This window comes from Amblyomma mixtum, chromosome 5 (genome assembly GCF_055824585.1).
Source record: "Amblyomma mixtum isolate Tamu chromosome 5, ASM5582458v1, whole genome shotgun sequence".
Classification (NCBI taxonomy): Eukaryota; Metazoa; Arthropoda; class Arachnida; order Ixodida; family Ixodidae; genus Amblyomma; species Amblyomma mixtum.
In genome coordinates, this window is record NC_143016.1 from 64,443,900 (window position 1) to 64,463,032 (window position 19,133).

General features: G+C 47.4%; 2 protein-coding genes and 1 long non-coding RNA gene across 4 annotated transcripts; 1 reads left to right on the forward strand and 2 right to left on the reverse strand.

Moving 5' to 3' along the window:
• The first annotated feature begins 139 nt into the window (after positions 1-139).
• LOC149342451 (uncharacterized) lies at positions 140-14,342 on the forward strand. The gene is made up of 3 exons (XR_016283038.1): positions 140-236; positions 1,915-1,955; positions 14,059-14,342. It is a non-coding gene; the product is annotated as an uncharacterized LOC149342451 (long non-coding RNA).
• On the reverse strand, positions 2,698-17,432 carry LOC149342452 (sulfotransferase 1C2-like). Of its 2 annotated transcripts, none has more exons than XM_089544812.1 (3): positions 17,346-17,432; positions 5,290-5,370; positions 2,698-3,842 (listed from the first exon to the last, which is right to left on the reverse strand). In XM_089544812.1, the coding sequence occupies exons 2-3, from the start codon at positions 5,335-5,337 to the stop codon at positions 2,880-2,882; spliced, it is 1,011 nt and encodes a 336-aa protein (XP_089400938.1). In that variant the 5' UTR covers positions 5,338-5,370; positions 17,346-17,432; the 3' UTR covers positions 2,698-2,879. The 2 variants fall into 2 exon arrangements, with proteins under 2 accessions (XP_089400938.1, XP_089400937.1); XM_089544811.1 differs by lacking the exon at positions 17,346-17,432 and adding an exon at positions 10,320-10,926.
• On the reverse strand, positions 15,472-18,923 carry LOC149342453 (sulfotransferase 1C2-like). The gene is made up of 3 exons (XM_089544810.1): positions 18,871-18,923; positions 17,346-17,432; positions 15,472-16,537 (listed from the first exon to the last, which is right to left on the reverse strand). The coding sequence occupies exons 2-3, from the start codon at positions 17,397-17,399 to the stop codon at positions 15,575-15,577; spliced, it is 1,017 nt and encodes a 338-aa protein (XP_089400936.1). The 5' UTR covers positions 17,400-17,432; positions 18,871-18,923; the 3' UTR covers positions 15,472-15,574.
• Positions 18,924-19,133: the final 210 nt, after the last annotated feature.

Here is a 19,133-nt window from a genome sequence, read left to right on the forward strand (position 1 = left end):
AAGTTCGCGAGTGCGTTCAAAGGCAACAGAAGACATTAAAACTTTACGTTGACTTAATTACTGCACAAGAAAAAAACAAAAACGGTATTCAACGCAATGGCGCTGTTATCGTGAGCGATGTTTGTTTCACAAAACGCCAACATGAACGACAAAAAGAGCAGACGCCTCGGCTACCGCCCTACTTCGCCGACCTCGCCTACTTTTGCACATTTGGTCTAATCAGCAGATGCTCAAAGGTTTGGGTTAGAGTTTCTCTTTGACTTGGTTTGAGCTGCGGCTAGATGTTTCCTCAATCTTGGTTGAAAGACGACGCTTGAAAAGCCTGATGTTACTCGCTTGTCTTCGCTGAAAGCCAGGAACCTTCCGGTTCCCTGTTATCTATCGTTGACTTTCGACTTAGTAATGCGTTGTATTGTTGCCCGAATTTGTACTCCCTGTCCGTTCGCCGCTGCAGTCGGCCGTCAGGCGCTGCGAAAGAAGCACGTAGCACCTGCATCCATGCCCGCACCGCTGTTTGACGCGCGCTTGGCTAGCGGTCTTTCTGGTCGCGCGGTTTCGCGGGTTCGCCTGGTTTCGCTTTCGCCTGAGCGAGACACCGAATTCCAAGGTGGTACAAAAAACTGCCATATGTTTCCTTTGTATGTGAGAACCATATAGGAGCGAAGCGGCGACTTTCAAAGCTGTTATGGATATTACTCACGGTGGGCTGCAAGCGTCTCTATAAATAAAGAGCCTAACAAAATTATGTAAAAAGTTTAGGATACAAAGTTAACTACACCTCCGACTATGCTATGCCGAAAAGGCGCTCTTCTCAATCAAAAGCCTATTTTTAAATATTGCTGACAGCCTCAGGTGAAACATCGTGTATGTTATGTAGGGCCCTTCGTTTTCAGGTTTTAATTTTTGCGAAATTCGAGGGGAGGTGTAGAAATAAGGCCCAATTTTTGGATCCTCGATTCTCGTGTATATATTTTTTAAAAGTCTCGCGATTCGAGTTTTCTTGGATTATTATATCCTCCAGGAATATATTTTACTATTACTTATTTTTTTATATGGGATCTCTAGTTTTGCTTATAATTTTCATAAACACAAAGATTGCACTACACACCTAGGAGGAGCTGTTTGCAAGATCAGTTTTCTTTTTTTTCTCATTCAGTGCAATTATTTCGTTGCTTACATTTGGTCCCCATGTGTAGGGCTTAATTTTTCGTCTGGGTAGTGCATATCGGCCTGTGCAGATTGAGAAAATATTAATTCACCATTATAGCACAGTTTTCATTTTAAACGCACAACAGCAATGGAGCGCGACGCTATAGAGTCGGCAGCGTTTGAACCGTTCATGCCCACGACCGGTCAGTGCATATATATTGGTCGGTCCGTTCTAGAGCGTACTTTTCCAATTTGGCGATGAAACTTGACCATGCATAAAAACGCTTGTCTGTGAGCCCTTTTTCTTCGTGGTCCGCCCGTCCTCGCGCTGTTCCACCCAAAGTGGATAGTTCAACAATAAATTCAGTACAGCTCTCTAGGATAAGCACAGATGCTCGCTAGTTTCTGTGCGATGCATTCAGCATGAGAGAGAGATAGAGAGAGAGGGGGGGAAAGGCAGGGATGTTAACCAGAAAGGATTCCGGTTGGCTACCCTGCACAGGGGAAGGGCATGAGGGGAATTAAAGAGGAAAGAGAGAAGTAACGGGAAATAATCACAATCTGTCAATCAAGGCAGTCGCTCTCAAAAAGCGAAAGAGTGCCTTGTAAGCCTTGATGGCAGTTGATTGTTGTGGCCACGGACCGAGGATCTTGGCCTCTGTGAAAGGGCGAGGGTCCAGGCGGTCCAGAGCACATCGCAGCTTATATCTTTCGGCTACAAAGGCAGGGCACTCACACAAGATATGGGTGATTGTCTCATCACAGGTGCAGTTCACACAAGAAGGGCTGTCGGCCATCGCGATCCGGTAAGCATACTTATTCGTGAAGGCAACACCGAGCCATAGACGACACAGTAGTGTTGCTTCACGACGCGCTACATTACACGGAAGACGGAGGCGCAGTCCAGGGTCCAATGACCTGAGGCGACGGTTGCACAACTCTCCAGACTTCCACGCTGAAAGTGTGAGCTCCAGCCTCAAGGAACGAAGCCCACACGCTGCGTCAGCTCTCGTTGCACTGAAAAACATGGTGCACTGAAACAGCATGGTGCACTGAAAAACTGCATAGCCTGCCTGCCTGCCTGCCTGCCTGCCTGCCTGCCTGCCTGCCTGCCCTGCCCTGCCCTGCCCTGCCCTGCCCTGCCCTGCCCTGCCCTGTCCTGCCCTGCCCTGCCCTGTCGTGCCCTGTCGTGCCCTGCCTGCCTGCACATCCATCCATCTATCCATCTGCCACGCCTTCCTACGCTCCACTAGTCGCGGTGGTCGCGGTACAAGAGAGACTCTAACGACGCAGCTATATTCACGGACGTAGGCTGCTACGATCAAAGAGAACTTGGCTGCTCTGCCAATAACAATCCAATTCTATGACACTAGAATGAAACACAGGGACTTTCTCTGCTCTAACAAACTACGTAAAGACACTGCAGAGCTTCCTAAACGCCACACAAATGACGGGCTGGCAGCGTCGCAGGCACTCACACCGGTCGAACTGAGACCGCAGTGGTGGATCACGATCCAGAGCACGATCCATGAACGTCTTGTCGGCGGATGATGTGTGCCCGGCCTGCGCAGCCTGTTGCGCCGAGCCATAGGGGCGACGTGGACCCACAAGTGAAAAACAGCTGCCCTTGTTAAGTGTCCTTTATTCAGTTGCCAACACTAAGCTAAAAGAAACAAATAAGCAGTCATAACCACTCTGGTCTCTTCGCGGAGCATTAAACTGGTGAAGATTCAGGGTAAGTCAGAGTCCTTCCAGAGGCTCATGACGCCACTCCCGGCGGTCTTGAGTGCGATCCGCTTCTTCATCGTAGCGATCTGCTCCGACGAAAAGTGGCTCCTCCAGTCTCCTACGATCCCCTTTCGCACGAAATTTCCAGTAATCGGCTTCTTGAATAAATCCTCCAGGGTTTGCATCACCGACCTCATGTCTCGAGGAATCGCCTCCATGGGTATGCTGGTAAAGTCCTTACTCCGGTTGTTCATCTCCGAATAAAGTTTCTTCATAGAATCGAAACTGATAGTCTCGAGAACCTTATCGAAGACGTCAGGACACTGCCTTAGCTTGTCGCCGTACTCTTCTTTGCCCAGGAAGTCGGCGATCTGCAAAACGCAAGCTCGGGTATCCTTCTTGAGATCTTCGTAGGTCAAAAATAAGACGTTACTGTCACCGCGGTGTTCGTACCATGACAAGAGGTGGTCGAAGTAGTCTCCGTAGTCCACTTTGCCTTCGATGAACATTTCGAACAATTGATCGAATGAGACATTCTCAAGCAGGTGCGGAGGAGAGTTCTTCATGTGGTAGAACAGAGACACATAACAGTCGTATGGGTTGCGAGTGATGTAGATGTATTTGGCATTGGTCGAGTAAGGCACCCTGTTAAAAGGTAAGTGGGTCTTAATGGCCCCGGGACGAGGCATGGTGCTCACGGCGTCTGCTTCCATGAATTCCAAGAATGGAGTCGTGCTTAAGAATTCCAGGAGGTTTCCCGGAGGCGTGCCATCACGATAGATGCTATACACAATATGCTGTAGCCATGTAGTGCCGCACTTTGGGTAGCTCGCCACGAAAACATCTGCGTCCAGAGGTTTGTAGGACAAAGCGGACCGCACGTTCTGTTCTGGGTAGCCATAGTTGAGGTATACTCCGTCGACGTCCCGGTATGCATGCTCAAGTGATACTCCGGACTTGCACGCCTGAAACAAAGTCATGCAAATTCCGGAATTAGACACAGCAAGAATGTATGACCAAGAGTAAGGGTACGACCAATCGAAACAGACTGTTTAGAATGTTTGTTGTAGCCTTTCTACAGTTTCCGAGATTCTTGAAGATAATGGTATAACGAGGGCATAATACAATAACAGCACTTCTTCGATGCATCCGGAATGACAAGCTGCTGGGAGAGAACCCACAGACGCACGCACAGACAACACATCGAGCACTTCAAAGCTGTGCGATGCTCCCTGGCGCCATTCATACACATTGCTGCCTTGGTTACAAACGAGCACCATTGACTCATCTGGTCGGGCACAGGTAATGAAGGGCCTTAAATAAAGCAGAATTAATAATACGCTATACAACTCCAGCCGTTCGCAAGCTGTGGCCCAAGAACGTCAGTGGTTCTGAAGATCATCCAAAACTCACAATTTAGGTTGCTTTCAGCAGTGGTTTGGTTTTGGGGGGTTTAACGTCCCAAAGCCACTCAGGCTCTGAGGGACGCCGTATAGTGAAGGGCTCCGGAAATTTCGACCACCTGGGGTTGTTTCACGTGCCCTGACATCCCACAATACAAGGGTCTTCAGCATTTCGCTTCCATCGAAATGCGACTGCTGCGGCCGGAGTCGAACCCGCGTTTTCGGGCCAGCAGCCGAGATACTGAGCCACCACTGAGCCACCAGGACGGCACACTTTCAGCAGTGCTAACACGCTCTAACCCGCTTGCCCATTTGCAGAAACTTTGTGGTGGCAGTGATCGTTTTACGATCGTCCTAGGTTCCTAGAGCCAAGTGAAGCAGGTGCGCACGCCAAGCACTGTCACGTGCACCCTGCATGACAATAATGAGTGCACATTTCAGCCATTAGGCTGTGCATGTAAAGAAAGGTCTGCATATACTGTGTCTGTGTGACGATATCAATGACGGTATCAAACGCGCCTAGAGTGACCGACTTAATATTCACAGTGCGTACACGTTGATCAGTCGAGAGATGCTAAGTTGTCCTAAGGTCTGGATTTAAGACGAGAGGGAAAAGTTGTTTTGCACATATGGGTGTCTAAAAAGGTCTTCCCCCTTCGGCACCTTGAACACACTTCCCTTGCCGCAAGCGGTAAGAGCTGGTGGTCAGAAAACTTCCAGACCTCTAGCCCGCTCCAGGGGATAACAAACAGACGGCGTTATAGGTTGCACTCCCACACCATATGGGAAACGTCACAAAAGATGGTACATTCTCGAATTCACCCACGTCTTGACCGACACTTCCCCTATTGGCTCAGGAACACCTTGGAAACAGTCCCTTTGAATAGCAGATGACAGAGCGTCGGAATTTCTAGTTATGAGATACGACGCCAGTGTCGTTCACCTTATAGCGAGTTCTGTACACAGCTGTCGCTGTTAATGAAGGTCAAGGAAACAGACCAGTACGTACCTCATCTTTCGTGACGCCTCCCTTTTCGAGCAAATTTGATGACGCCATGATAGGTCGCCTTCATCTGCTGTTCTTGTGTACCTGCGATGAATGACATGAAGAGGCAGTCGATCGATCAAGCTAGTTGATGCTTGGCTATCAATAGCATAGGCTGCATAACTATTAGGAGTTAAAAACGTGCTCAAAGGAAGACGCTTGCGCTCACGAGAAAACAATGGGGACTGATGCCGCCTAGTATTACTGAAATTGACAGGAGACAAGTAAAGAGCGCGTACGTGTGCAGTGCGTGTATACAGTATAGAGATTAGATGTCGTTCGCGTGGACTGCGCCGCCTTATAGTACCCACAACAGGAGCGGAGTCTGGCTCGAGAGGAAGATAACTTCGTCTAAGAAGTATTGACGGAATTTTCACCCCTTTAACCTCTCTGCCTTTCCCGTCAATAAACGCTCTCTCTCTCCCTTCACTTATTTGATGATTATTTCCGTGGATGAAGAAGAAATGCATCTGGGAGCGTTTCTGAGCAGCCCGCGGGAACAAACTCATAATCTGTTTCGCTTGCAAGGATTTTGCGGAAACCGCTCTTCCGATTTTAAATTTTCTTATATATGTGCTTTGAAGCTTTAGATCTTGCCTCCTAAAGGTGACTCACGTTGCATGATAATTGATTTAAGAGGAGGCTGCGCCCACCTCGATCGCTGCAGCGAGAAATTTTCCATGAGGAAATTTTGAGAAAAAGAAACTTTTTTTCTGCGGAGAACTCATAGATATAGCATCGAGCAAATAACATCACGGAAGCCAGCAGTCACTGAAACCAAGGAGCATAAGGGATGTTTTTTTTTTTTTTAATTTTAAGTGTTCATCAATAGGAGACTGATCGGTAATTATTTTAAAGATAACGGATTAGAAAACAGGAGAAAAAAACAACCACATGCCGCCAGTTGGATCCGAACCTACGACCTCCGAATTTCGCGTCCGGTGCTCTATCAACCTACCAACTGAGCTGCGGGACGGGTGTCCAGTCCTCTGCTTTCATCGGTATTTATGCGTAGCGCAAACAAACCTTGAGTGAGTTCACCAGCGCCATCCTCGTCTATAGCGGCGGACGTAGTACGTCCTGTATTACCACGAGTGCCATGAGGAACGTGAACGAATGGTGACGGCAGAAGCTGTGCGAGAACCCTCATACGATGCATACGATGCAAAAACTGCTGAAAATTGTTCGGACCCGTCGCCAGAAGGCTAGTGTTGGGTCAAACACAGACTACGGTACAAGGGCAAGCAGACACATAACAGCAAAGGTTAACATAGGCTTTTTAGTGGTCAAGCAAGAATATCTTATATGAGAGGGCAAAATTGTTACTAATTTATAAATCATTATAAACCTCATTCCAGATTTGGGCACCATTAAATTCGATCAGTCTTCGAATGTTACGGCGTTGTGCGAGGTTAAAATTGCGGAGGGTTGCTGCCCACGTGGTTCTGGCGAGAAGTATGAAGAGATCTAAGGCAAGTGGGTCATTAGACGCTACAGTACTGCTGAAGCTTTGAGAGTATAAAGAGTTCAAAGGTAGCAATCCCAGCGATCTGAGTAAAGGCTTTATTGAGCCAGTGCACTTTGCAAATGTAGCAATCTTAATTGCTTTTTTTTATGAAGACAACTGGATCTAGACACTTCTTGTTAGTGCTACCCCAAGATTTTTTACGGTAGCACAGCTCGCTGTGAACAAAAGCAAAATAAAGAATATGCAGGATATAGAGACCGAAGCACTCACGAGCCTTTCGCAAAAAGCAACAGGCATAGGCAAGTTTTGAACATACATACCGTGTTTGTTTTTTCCGGTGCGGGTCTATTTTAAAGATAGAGTAAGCTGATTTATGGTCAGCCATCTTGATACTTTTGAAAGTTCCTGCTGTATTATTCAGTTATTGTATCATTGATAAAGGTGCGAGTAGTATCATCCACGCACATTAGAGGCTCAGAATGGTTTAAGATTTCAGGAAAGTCGTTTCAGAAACGTGTACAGCAGCTTGATGATAGTGATGATGATAGTGAATTTTTATGGCGCAAGGGAATCTGCGGCCAAAGAGCGCCATTGTACGAGGTATTTTCCTTTGCTCAAGGTGGGGTCAGTGACCCATTTCCCAAGCATTTCACCCTGATTAAGCCGACCACCAGGCCTGTGGAAGCTTGTACCCATTGTATCACCGGTGGTTACCCGGCGGTAATGGGGATCGAACCCCACACTTCCCGCATGCGTGTTAGAGCAGCATGGTCTCGTCTGCTGCAAAACGAGAATAATTGAAGGTCACTAGAAGAGAACCAGGAGGAGAACGACCGGGAGAAGGGCCCGTCACTGATGGACGGCTTTGTCGTGCAGCGGACCGCAGCCGAATGGTGGTGACCATCTTTGTTCGTCTCCTGAATTGCACCTTGAGCGAAGCTAGCATATCCCTGGTCTTCCGAGCACACACTGTTGTTGACGCTAAAATAAAGCGACCACGTACCGCTATAGCGAGAACCCTACTCCAACCTTGTACAGTTTCGCTATCGCTTCCGAATGTAATGGTCACATTACGGAAAGAGTATAGGAAGGAGATAAGCAAATAATTTATTTTTCTCTCGAGGAGACAAGGGTGGGAAAATGAGGGAAATAGAAACTGAAATGGTGACGGAAATGCAAGGCGCTTCAGCACTGAACTCAGTCCGCGGAAGGATGGCCGGTAGAGCCGGCCAAATAGCTTTTGACCTTTCTGTAGCTCTATGAGAGGGCACTCGAGATGACTAAAAATGCGATGGAAGTGACCCAGAGCTAATCTCGCTGCGCAACTGCTCGGCACTCCTCGAAGCCCCCCGCACCGCCGATGCAATGGACTGACATTAAAGGCCAACACGAAGGAGAAACAAATAAAATCGAGTTCGTGTCACTGCATTAAAGACGACTGTAAATGTTACATGCAGGAGAAACTGGGACCTTGGAAAGGAGGCCGAATGCAATGCATTTGCCACTGCCCATGCACACTCCTTAGCCTGCCTTTTAACAGGCGCAAAATCCAATATAGACCACTGTTTTAGACCACTGCTGATTGGACCACTGCTTTAAAGTGCAACCCAAAATCGTTCACATCAAACTTATGCGTCATTCGCCATTGTTCCTTGGCATTTACCATTGGAATAAACTGTCTGCAGAAATCGTTTCCGAAAAAAATTACGACGCATTTGTTACCAAACTAAAGTGCTTACTCCATGCTTACTGATTCTTAATACCCTGTTGTCAGAATTGAATTTTGTCTCCTCTATTGTGGTCCACGTGTGTGTGTGTTCTCAAGGCTTTCTTTTAACCAGTTATGTTCCCTGTTTATTGGAGCGCCTTTGTTTATGCTTTTCAGATTTCAAATTTCACTTTGTTATGTACTACAATGACTTCATGGGTTTTTTCTATCCCCTTACGTAATGCCCGTAAAGGTCGTTTAGAGTACGTGAATAAGAAAAATAAAGAAAAAACAATTCCAGCCAGCAAGCAGCGTTATTGGGCAATGTTTTCGCGGAGAGCCCGCATGCGCACAACGGCCGCACGGGTATAAATCGGTGAACGGCGGGACTCGCTCTCCTGAAGCATGGCAGCGCGGTCGTGCTATCAACCGGAATCGTTTTCTGTGTGAGCGCTGTGAGCTTGTGTCGCAGACTAGTCTGCTTCCGCAGAACGTGGCCGAACAGTTCACATTCTTCCGTTTCAGAGCCCGTAGAGAGAATAAAAAAAGAACGGCGTCGAATTTTAATCATGAATCTTTTTCCAAGAAGAAAAACGAAAAAATTAAGTTCCCAAAATAGCCGTCAGCTAATTTTATAGTCAACCATAAAACAAGTACTGCGGCCACACCAGTACTAAAGCTGTGAAACAAAGATCCTCTAGGGTCTCTCATAACGCTTATCTAATAAAGTTTTCATCTTCCGGTTTCGAGCAATTGTTTCCCCTCTTATCTGTTATTTTTGCACCAGGGAAACCGGGGATGCGAAATGCTCGTCCTGCATAAACAAGCAAGCGCATACGTATGGTTGTCTGCACGTGCCATGAGCCGTCATAACCAGGCGGTTCCTCCCTCGACGGGGATTGCGGAGAGTACGTAGGTGGCGTAGCTACAGTACTCCTGCAAATGGACTGAAGTATTTTAGGCTGACGTGCACTTATTACCGTGGCAATAACATTTCAGAGCCTAGGTGCCAAGCGAAGTGTTTCTATACATTTTCTTTTTACGGTGTATACACCAAGGCAGGAATACTGGGCCAGGTGATAAGCAAATCATAGGTGCACATTGATGATATCTCCGCCTTAATTTGTTTAAAAGCAGCTTAACAAGACATCGCCGCTGTGTAGAACTCATGGCACTAAACGTGAACGGTAATGTGTGCACGTAAAGCCAAACGTGGGAAGGCTGGCAATGAAGACATTTTGGCAGCCTGCAGTGTGCGAAGGCGAGCGATGCATGCTCACGACAGTGACTGATGTGCTGACGGTATCGGAAACGGCCAAAACAGCAGATATTATGCTTTTCGCTTTGTTTGCTAAAGCGGCCAGGTTGTATCAAATACAAATAGAAGAAACAAAGAGAAAAGAGGACGAAACTCGTTGCCACTTCCGAAGAGCGGGCACAGCATCGAAGTATATCTCGCAACTAACCTCTCCTGACACTGCTGTTCTTGTCTCAATAGCACCGTTCGCGTTTTATTTCCGCAATACCCACACCTCTCTCAGGTATCTGTATCGTCGCTCAAGTTATCCGCGTATAATGGCCAGTCGCTGATCGAGGATGCCTTCCAAATGTTTTCCACGTAGCCAGTCGTTCAAACCAAAAGTTAGCTCCCACCTGCATAGGCGGATCTGTGCGCGCTGCATTTATCAAGACCACACCGGAGCGAAAAAAAAAAAAAAGACGCAAGAACGGTGAAGTGGCGGAGTAAACAATCAGTGCAGGACGACCGTAGCAGCTTGCGATGAACTTAACTGTAACTGGACAGAGAAAACTCCAAACCTTGGACGGAGATGGGCAGTCTTGTTTCATGCAGCAAGCGCCAGACTGCGCTCAGCGGCATTAAGTGGAGCGAACGGCAGAGGCGGATGTCACATCAATTGGCACACGAGGTAGGGAGAGTGCGCGTGTACGAGGCCTGTTGCTCCGGCGACGGCAATAGCTCGGTCTCTGCTTTCACCGCAAACATTGCGTAACGACGAGCGAGCGGATCTCAGTCAAGGCCGCCGCCGCCGTTGCGCGTGTTGTGACGTCATGTGGGTGGTTCACCTAAACGGAAGCTGGTGGCGGCTACCGGCACGCCCCGAGAAATTGCTAAATGGATAAACAGTGGACGGCGGGCGCTTCTTTTCCGTGCTTAGCGGAGGCTGATATTCGCTCGCTGAGTTTGCAAGCACAGTTTGTGGGTTATAAGTAGTGCTGGTGCTTTTAAGTTCATCATCGGCATTAGCAGTAGAAGAAGCCTGACCTACGGCCACCCTATACCCGCAAACTTCTTAATCTCATCCGCCTACCTAATTTTCTGCCGCCCCCTGCTTCGATTCCCGCCTCCTGGTATCCAAGACGCTTCTCGTAAGGACCATCAGTAATCTTGCCTTCGCATTACATGCCCTACCCAAGCCCATTTCTTCCTCTTGATTTCGACTACAATGTCACTGACCCGCGTTTGTTCCCTGACCCACTCCACCCCCGTCTTGTCTCTGAACGTTACCGTTTTTCTTTCCATATGGCTCGCTGCGTTGTCCTTAGCCTAAGTTGAACCCTTTTCGTTAAACAGTGATAAAAGTACGCTGAATGCATTTTTTGAAATTTGTTTTTAACCAAAAGCGGACAGTATTTCTGGCATACATGTCACAATTAGATGGATCAGGTGGATAAAAAAAAGCCAAGGTACAGTCTGCATCACTTTTGGCAGCACAGGGACATCATATATTTCACTGAAAAAAAAAATTCCACTCAGAAAATAATACTCACAGAAAAAAAATTCCAAAGTTGCATTCTCAAATAAATACCGAAGAAAGTCAGGCGAGTTTTATAAACGAAACTGAAAAGTACAACCCCTAATTATAACGAGCATGGCTCGGTTTGTGTAGGAACCGATTCAAACCCGCACTTAAGGAGGAAAGGGGCCCGGTGGGGCTGTGGTATCGTTTACACCTAAAGGCGTGTCTATTGCCTAGCTTCTTGTATGCACAGGCCTGCTTGTAACAAACAAACAAACAAACAAACAAACAAACCACACCGAGGGCAGCCGACAAAGTTAAACAACATAACACTCGTTTATAAACCAAAATTTATCAATGCCACCGTATTAGAAGCCTCATCGGGGAAAGAAAAAAATGTGGGGTCGGCATGGAGGGCGTCGGCCATAAAATTCCACCACAGCCTGGGGGGAGGTGACGTCACTAGATCGCAAGTGACGTCGCTTTCTGTAAAGTAAAGAACACCTTCTAATGCTACCGTCATATCTACTCAACCTTAGGGGATTCCCCTAAACAGTGGACCACTTAATGTAATTAGGTGCCCCTCTGAATTTTCGCTCATCAGTTAGACAACCTACGTAGACCTATGCGCTGGAGAGCCGACGAAGAACTGCATCATTTCGTGGATGAAGAGGTGAGGGGGTGGAGATATCGGCAGAATTTGTGAGCAAAAACCATTCATTGCTGAACGCACCTTACACGATGATGTGTTAGGACGGCGGGGGAAGGGTGGGGTCCGGGGGTAATCATCCATACAGTTTGTGATGGGGAGAGATAACTCAGCCTCACCTTTCGTGTATCTGTCTCTGGTTGGGAGATGGAAGCGTCAAAGTCCAGAGGACACAGCTGAATTCACCGCCGGAAAAAGTCGGTGATTTGGCACTGGACATTCCTATGTCCTCGAGACATCACTGCCTGGGCATCGACCACTGGTATCGACAGACGAGAGGTCCAACCCAGACGACGTACAAGGTGGAACACCCCAGCTGCACCTTCTAGGGGGTTGTGCACACTCTCATCGCGAAGCCAGAACCATCAGGACTATTCGAACTGACTCCTTGGTCCTGCTAATAAGTGTAACAGTGGGAGGCCGGACGTGCGCTCCCCTTGTTTCGAATTCAACATAATTAGCAAATACTTTCAGTCCCTTTGAGTTCGACTTTTCGAGAATGAATTGATCGACCCTCGATGTTTCGAACTCAGAGACGAGCGAAAACGTGTTCGAATTAGGCGAATATAGAATTAAAGAGGTCCTTTCTATACGTTTGATGTTGACGGCATCAAACCATCAGTTCTATCATTTTTTTTTTTTTCGGGCGAGGCTATTATGCGTGCTCTAATAAGTTCAGTGTTGCTCTGTGCTACTTTACTACGTTATCAAGGCGCCGCCATTTAGAATCTTTGAAATTTCTGTATTATGTTACACATGTTCATTATCGACTTTCATGTGCCAGTTGTATTATTCCATCTCAACCCACCACCACAAGACATTTCAACTACTACTACTACCCTCGTACTATTGAGGCTTGGAATATGCTCCCTAGCTAATTCCGCACCCTTCCTTTACACGAATTTATTGACGCAATTGCCACTGATATTCAGCCAGTCGATTAACCTCTCAAATTGTAACTAAATTTCTGCTTAGTCGAATTCTTGTGTTTTCTTGTTTGTTTCATTGGACTGTATAACTTATCTCGGATATTATATGTACACATTCCACTCCTGCTATAGCTCCGAATTTAGCTGCAGTATGTAAAAATAAATGAAATAAATAAATTTGCTGCCAATTTTTTGTTCCGCAAGTCTACCTACAAGTGCCCTCGTTCTTTCTGCCACTTTTTGTAATTATACTGAAAATAATCGATAAAATTCCGCTTCTGTTTCTTCTTTTTTTTTTACAGAGAGGAAAGCATGATGCTTTCACGCCATGTTCGCCCTTCGCTGTTCCAGGGCGGGGGAAGGGGAAGGTGCGGTTTTCTTCCTCTAACGATCGCGGCATCCTTCGCCGCCGCCGTCGTTTTGCTTCGCAGCGTACAGGACGAGCGCAAGCAAGCTGCAGCCACACGTTTCCTCAAATGACTCCATTACCGTTCTCGCCACGCGTCGTTGGTGCCGCCGCCATTGTCATTCGCTTCGCGTGCTTGATGCCGGATCTTCGCAGTTTCCCCGACTCGTTTCGTCAGCGCCGATCCGGGCTCAGTTTTAAGCAATACGCACTACACAATCAATAGCCGCATTCCTTTCCTCGTTGCAACGTGACTTTGGTGGCCACGATTAAGAGGTTCCCCTGATTGAAGTGATCCCTACGCCGATAGAATTTATTTTCGCGCGATAAGACCTCGCTGCTCTGCGAAAGTGCCTTCCAAGGCACTCACCCAAGTGATCAGCTGGTTGGTTCTTGAATTAACAACACACTGAAACACCCGGACGTACGGGTCCATCCAAAACAAAATGCAAGAGCCAGAGTTAACCCAAAAGGGCGCATTTTTTGGTTGTTGCTGTGCTCAAGTTCGAAATGGCTTTTGGGTATTATACGCCACGATTAAAAATTCAGGGGGGCACTTTGTTTACCTAAAGTGCGGTGAGGCGAAAGCCTTAAGCGCCGTGTTGCTGCTTGTGTCACTGATGTGTTGTTAAGATGTTAAGGTTCGCCTCTAAGAGTGAAACGCGAGAGCGTCTTGCAACGCTGCCGGGGAGTCCACAGAACTGTCAGACGATCTACAACCTGACATTCGAGACAACGCGTTTTCTCGCTTCAGGTGGATCCAGCTGTGCGCCACTTCCACGTTCCAAGTTTCGTGCACGCCCTTCCCGACGAGCCAAGGACGAGGCTCGCATTTGCCGCATTGTTGACTCAGCGGTCGGAGAGAGAGAGAGAAAGAGAGAGATGGTGGTGGAAGAAAGAAGAGGAAAGTCGACAGGAGAAAATGGGAGTAAGAAGGCCACTCTCTATCATCCTTCCTTTGTTGTGAAGCGCGATGAAGCACCGACAGCAGCAGGATAGAAGCTTCATGCTATGAGCATCGATATAACCACACAAACATCTGAGACAGGGGTGAAATTGCGGGGAGCCGGAAGAAGCGCATGTCCGTATTAAAAAAAAAAAAAAATGAAGAGTGTCGTTTTTACAGCGAATGCTGTATCTCTTACGGCTTATTAGAGTAGCCTGTCCGGGCGCGCGGCTGCAGCTGGCATTACGTCATCGTCAGAAACAACAGGTGCAAAGAGTGCGAGGCAGGTGGTGTGACGTAACAGCGTGGAGCCGCAACAGGTGGCAACAGCTGCTCGCCTTTCGTGACGTCATAACAGTAGTACTACCAGTAGCAAAGCAAGAGTGCGCGCGCAAAGATTTTACCGTCATCATTTATTGTGGTTGAGTCGCGGCGGCAGCAAGCAGGAGGAGGCGCAGGAGGAGAAAAGCTACATCATATACCATATAATTTAACCATATCATCGGTTTCTGTTCGCGTTGTTTGATTTCATGCTTTTTATGCTTTTGTATTTTTTGCCACTACTGCACTCTGTAATGTTTTACGGGATTGAGGACAGATAAAATGGAATGAAGAAAGCTTAACCAGAGCTTAGCTTACTCAGTCATATTTTTTTTCTGAGCCTAAGCAGTGTGAATGAAATGAGTGCAATCAGGCACTACTTTTGCTGGTAGCGCTCCCCAAAAGTAGTCGAAAATCAAAGGCATTCACCTGCATCACTTCCTTGTGATTCCCAAAGTTTTCAAACGTTTATATAGTAATGCATTATTTCTCTGCGCAGCCAAAAAGGAAAATGTATCTCTATTCAGAAAGTAAAGAATCTGTGTCAGGAGAAAAAATAATATTTCATGGAGCCAGCAAAGAAGACAATATGGTTCTGAAGTGTATTCTGTGGAGGGCCCGTGTTTTAGGTACCACAGTGAAATACATGGAACGGTAAATTCTTTATGCCTGTCAGCTTTTCCGTATTTCCTTTTTATTTATGTGATGTAAACCTAATATGGCTGAATACGGTAATGTACTCCGTTGTTGCTTTGTAGACTTTAGTTGGGGCTAAGAGTGCAAGATTGGTGCCCATGTTTGTTAACATGTTATGCGCGCTGTGCATTGACCGGCTGCCCGAGCCGCCTACAAGTACGCAAGTGCTTAATGCGTGAATAAAAACAACAACAATAACAACTGTACTTGTCCACAATTTTTTTATTTGTCAACGTTAAGCTATCAGAAGCGAAAAATTAGCCATAACCTGTTTCGTCATATCTAATAGCGATCGCCTGGTGGAGGTTCAGGGCAGGTCAGTGTCCTTCCAGAGTCCCATGACGTCACTGCCGGTGGTCTTGAGCGCGATCCGCTCTTTCATTCTGGCGATCTGCTCTGATGAAAAGTGGTTCCTCCAGTCACCCACGATACCTTTTCGCACAAATTCTCCTGTCGTTGGCTTTTTGAACATCTCCCCGAGGGATGCCATTAGGGACTTCATAGCTTCCGGAATCGCATCCATGGGAATGCTAGACAAATCCTTACTCCAGTTGTTGATCTCGGAATAGAGCTTCTTCATAGATTCCATGCTGACAGCGGCGAGAATCTTGTCGAAAAGATCAGGATTCTGCCTCAACTTGTCACCGTACTTTTCCTTACCTAAAAAGTCAGCGATCTTGAGAATAGAACCACGGATGTCCTTCTTGAGTTCTTCGTAGGTCAAAAATAAGACGTTGCTGTCACCGCGGTGTTTGTACCATGACAAGAGGTGGTCGAAATAGTCACCGTAGTCCACCTTGCCTTCGACGAACATGTCAAATAATTGGTCGAACATGCCGTCTTCAAGCAGTTGCGGAGGAAAATCCTTCATGTGGTAGTACAGCGACACGCAGCAGTCGTACGGGTTGCGAGTGATGTAGATATACTTGGCCTTATCCGAATAAGGAACTTTGTTAAACGGCAAGTGGGTCTTGATGGCCCCAGGCCGCGGCATGGCACGTGCAGCGTCGGCTCCCATGAATTCCATGAATGGAGTGGTGCTCATGAATTCCAGGATGTTTCCCGGGGTCATGCCGTCACGGTAGATGCTGTACACAATGTGCTGTAGCCACGTAGTGCCGCACTTCGGGTAGCTCGCAACGAAAACGTCTCCGTCCACAGGTTTGTAGGACAGGGCAGACCGCACATTCTGTTCCGGGTAGCCATAGTTGAGGTAGAGTCCGTCGACGTCCCGGAATGCATTCTCAAGTGTCATTCCGGACTTGAACGCCTGAAGCGCAACCACATAAATCCAGCATGAGAGAGAGCAAGAATTTATGACTGCAATAGTTGCTGCGTGCATTTTGTCAAGACCCGAAATATGTATTGTGCTGGCCCCTGGAACTCACAAGCGATGACTATGAAAAAAAAAATAAAAAGCAGAGACTGCTTGCAATCTGCGTTGCGGCCTTTTCACAATTATGAGGTTGTGGAAAAGAATGATAGGTGTAGTGACGAGATAAAGCACCATTGGCTCCTATTCCTCAATTTGCCCAAAATTAAACGCTTGTTGAAGAGAGCAAAGCTCGGACACGTGCACAGCTCGACAAAAGTTGCAAGGCTGCGCGCTCTACTATCACGCCTTTTGTATGCAATGATGACTTGATTACAAACAGACAACAAGGACACACTCTAAGCTCACATAAGTAATGGTCCGTATTGACAGTATAGTTTAAATGCGATGCACTACTGCAGTGGCTCACTAACTGCGACCCGCCAAATTCAGAGGTTCTGGAGATCCCAGAAAAATCCTAAATTTTGGACCACTTTTGGGCCACTTTCAAGAAGGCTAGCATGCCCATTCGCCGGGTCAAACTTGCCGTAAACTGGACGACAACGTTTGAGTGCCTTTACAGGATAAGGACGAGTTTCGTGGCCCCTTCTGAACAAAAGTGTCCACTCTAAGCGCTGTCTCTAGCACCTTGCGTGATGTTTATTTGAGCCAGTTGGCTATTCCATCGTTTCCGTCTTGCATCCGGATACGACCTAGAGCGTTGTTCAAGAAGGTCGAGGAAACAGACATGCAAGTGCATACGAACCTCGGCTGTGTCTTTCTTGCCATCTCCCTTTCCGAGCAGATTTGACGACGCCATGATGGACCGACCTCACGTGCTTGTCTTGTGTACCTGCGTTGGATGACACGAATAGGCCTACAGTCGGTCAATAAATCGATTTGTTGCCAGGCTGCCAGTGCTACAACTATAAGGAGTTAGGCTGCACTGACGAGAAAACAACATAGATTGTTACCGTCGAATATGAGGCTGCACTGACAAGAGACGTTCTATGAATGTACAGGGTCGGTAAAAAGTTCCCAGGCCTCAAGGTCCGCTTTTAAGCAGTATAGTCGGGCAGCTACGACACCTTCGAAGCTCAAAATACTTGTAAAGGGTAGAAGAAGCATCGTTCTAATATCTGAGGACCTTGATAGCTTTTGATATACCGATGAAAAGCAGACCGTGCGGCCCGGAAACTTTTGACCAACTCTTACGTGCGCAATGAGTGTGCAGTAGATATTAGCCTTGATGTCCACTCGCCTCCGGCGCTGGCCATCGAGGCACTCTGCTCGCAAGCACCGCCTGATTGTCTCCACAAAAAGAACGGGGCGTGGCTCAAGATCAAGATAAGTTCGTCCGAGGTATAGTGGCGCCATTTTCATGTCTTAAAGTTTCTTCCCACTGATGAAGGAGAAACATAGTTGGAAGTGTTTCTGCGTAGCCCTTGGGAACAAGGTAACAGTCTTCCTTGAAAACAATTCGCAGTATATTTTACTTGTACTTCTGTCCGCGGTAGTGTCCGATTTTTCCTTTTCTCAAAGGCAACTCAAGCGCACGAAAACGTGCCTAGAGGAAGATACGTGGGAAAACAGCCAGCAGACCTTCGGGACGTTGCCGAAGATGATTTCTGCGTCTTGCACGCGCTTATCGTTTATTTAGCCTCCCAATGCCGCAACAAGCATACTGGACAGAGACAGATGTACAGTCGTCCACGCACTTTCGTAGAGCGCTCGAACGGGGCGCTGTGCATTTGTGACACTCGCCGCTGGCTGCATGTGACGGATACGGCTTTTAAGAGCATCGGGATTCAAACATAGCCCATGTTCGTTCCCATGCTCATTCAAGACCGTCTCAGGTTTGCAGCCGTGGTCTACTCATAAAGGACAGAAGTGTATTCTCCGGTGCACCTTTCGAGTGCTTTAGACAGATATGTGGACGACTGTACTACATTGTTTCTAATAACAGTAAGCATGCAACCGCATCGAGATAGGACGCACGCACCGATCTCATGGATTTATATCGACGCCCCACTCAAAACTGCCCGCGTGTAGACGGTCAGCGGGGTGCTTACCAAATGCTATCTTTGAACTCAGTCGTTCAAACCATAAGACCACTCTAAACCTGCGGAAGCATGAACGCTGTTTTGGTCAAGACCACACCCTTAGCAGAAATAGCAGACGCGAGAATGTGGAACCAAAACAAACAAGGCCCAGGGCGATCGTAGAAGCTGCCACTTCTGGCCTGGCTAAGACCTAAACTTCTCTGCAACCCGTAAAAGAAAAGTTCAAACCTGGGTGAAGATCAACGGTAGTTTTTTCACACAAGTCCTGGGCTGTAGACGGTGACGTTACTTGGAGCGAACGACGGACGCGGATGCACCACCAAGCGCAGGAGGCGGAATACGTGAGTGCTTTCAGTTGCTCGAGGGAAGATCCGCCGCCGCTTTCAGCGCGCCCTTGCGCAACGACGAACGAGAGGATAGCAGTCAAGGCCGCCGCTCGTTGCTCCGCTACGTATGATGTGACGTCATTTGCGTCGCTTGTGTCGTTCATC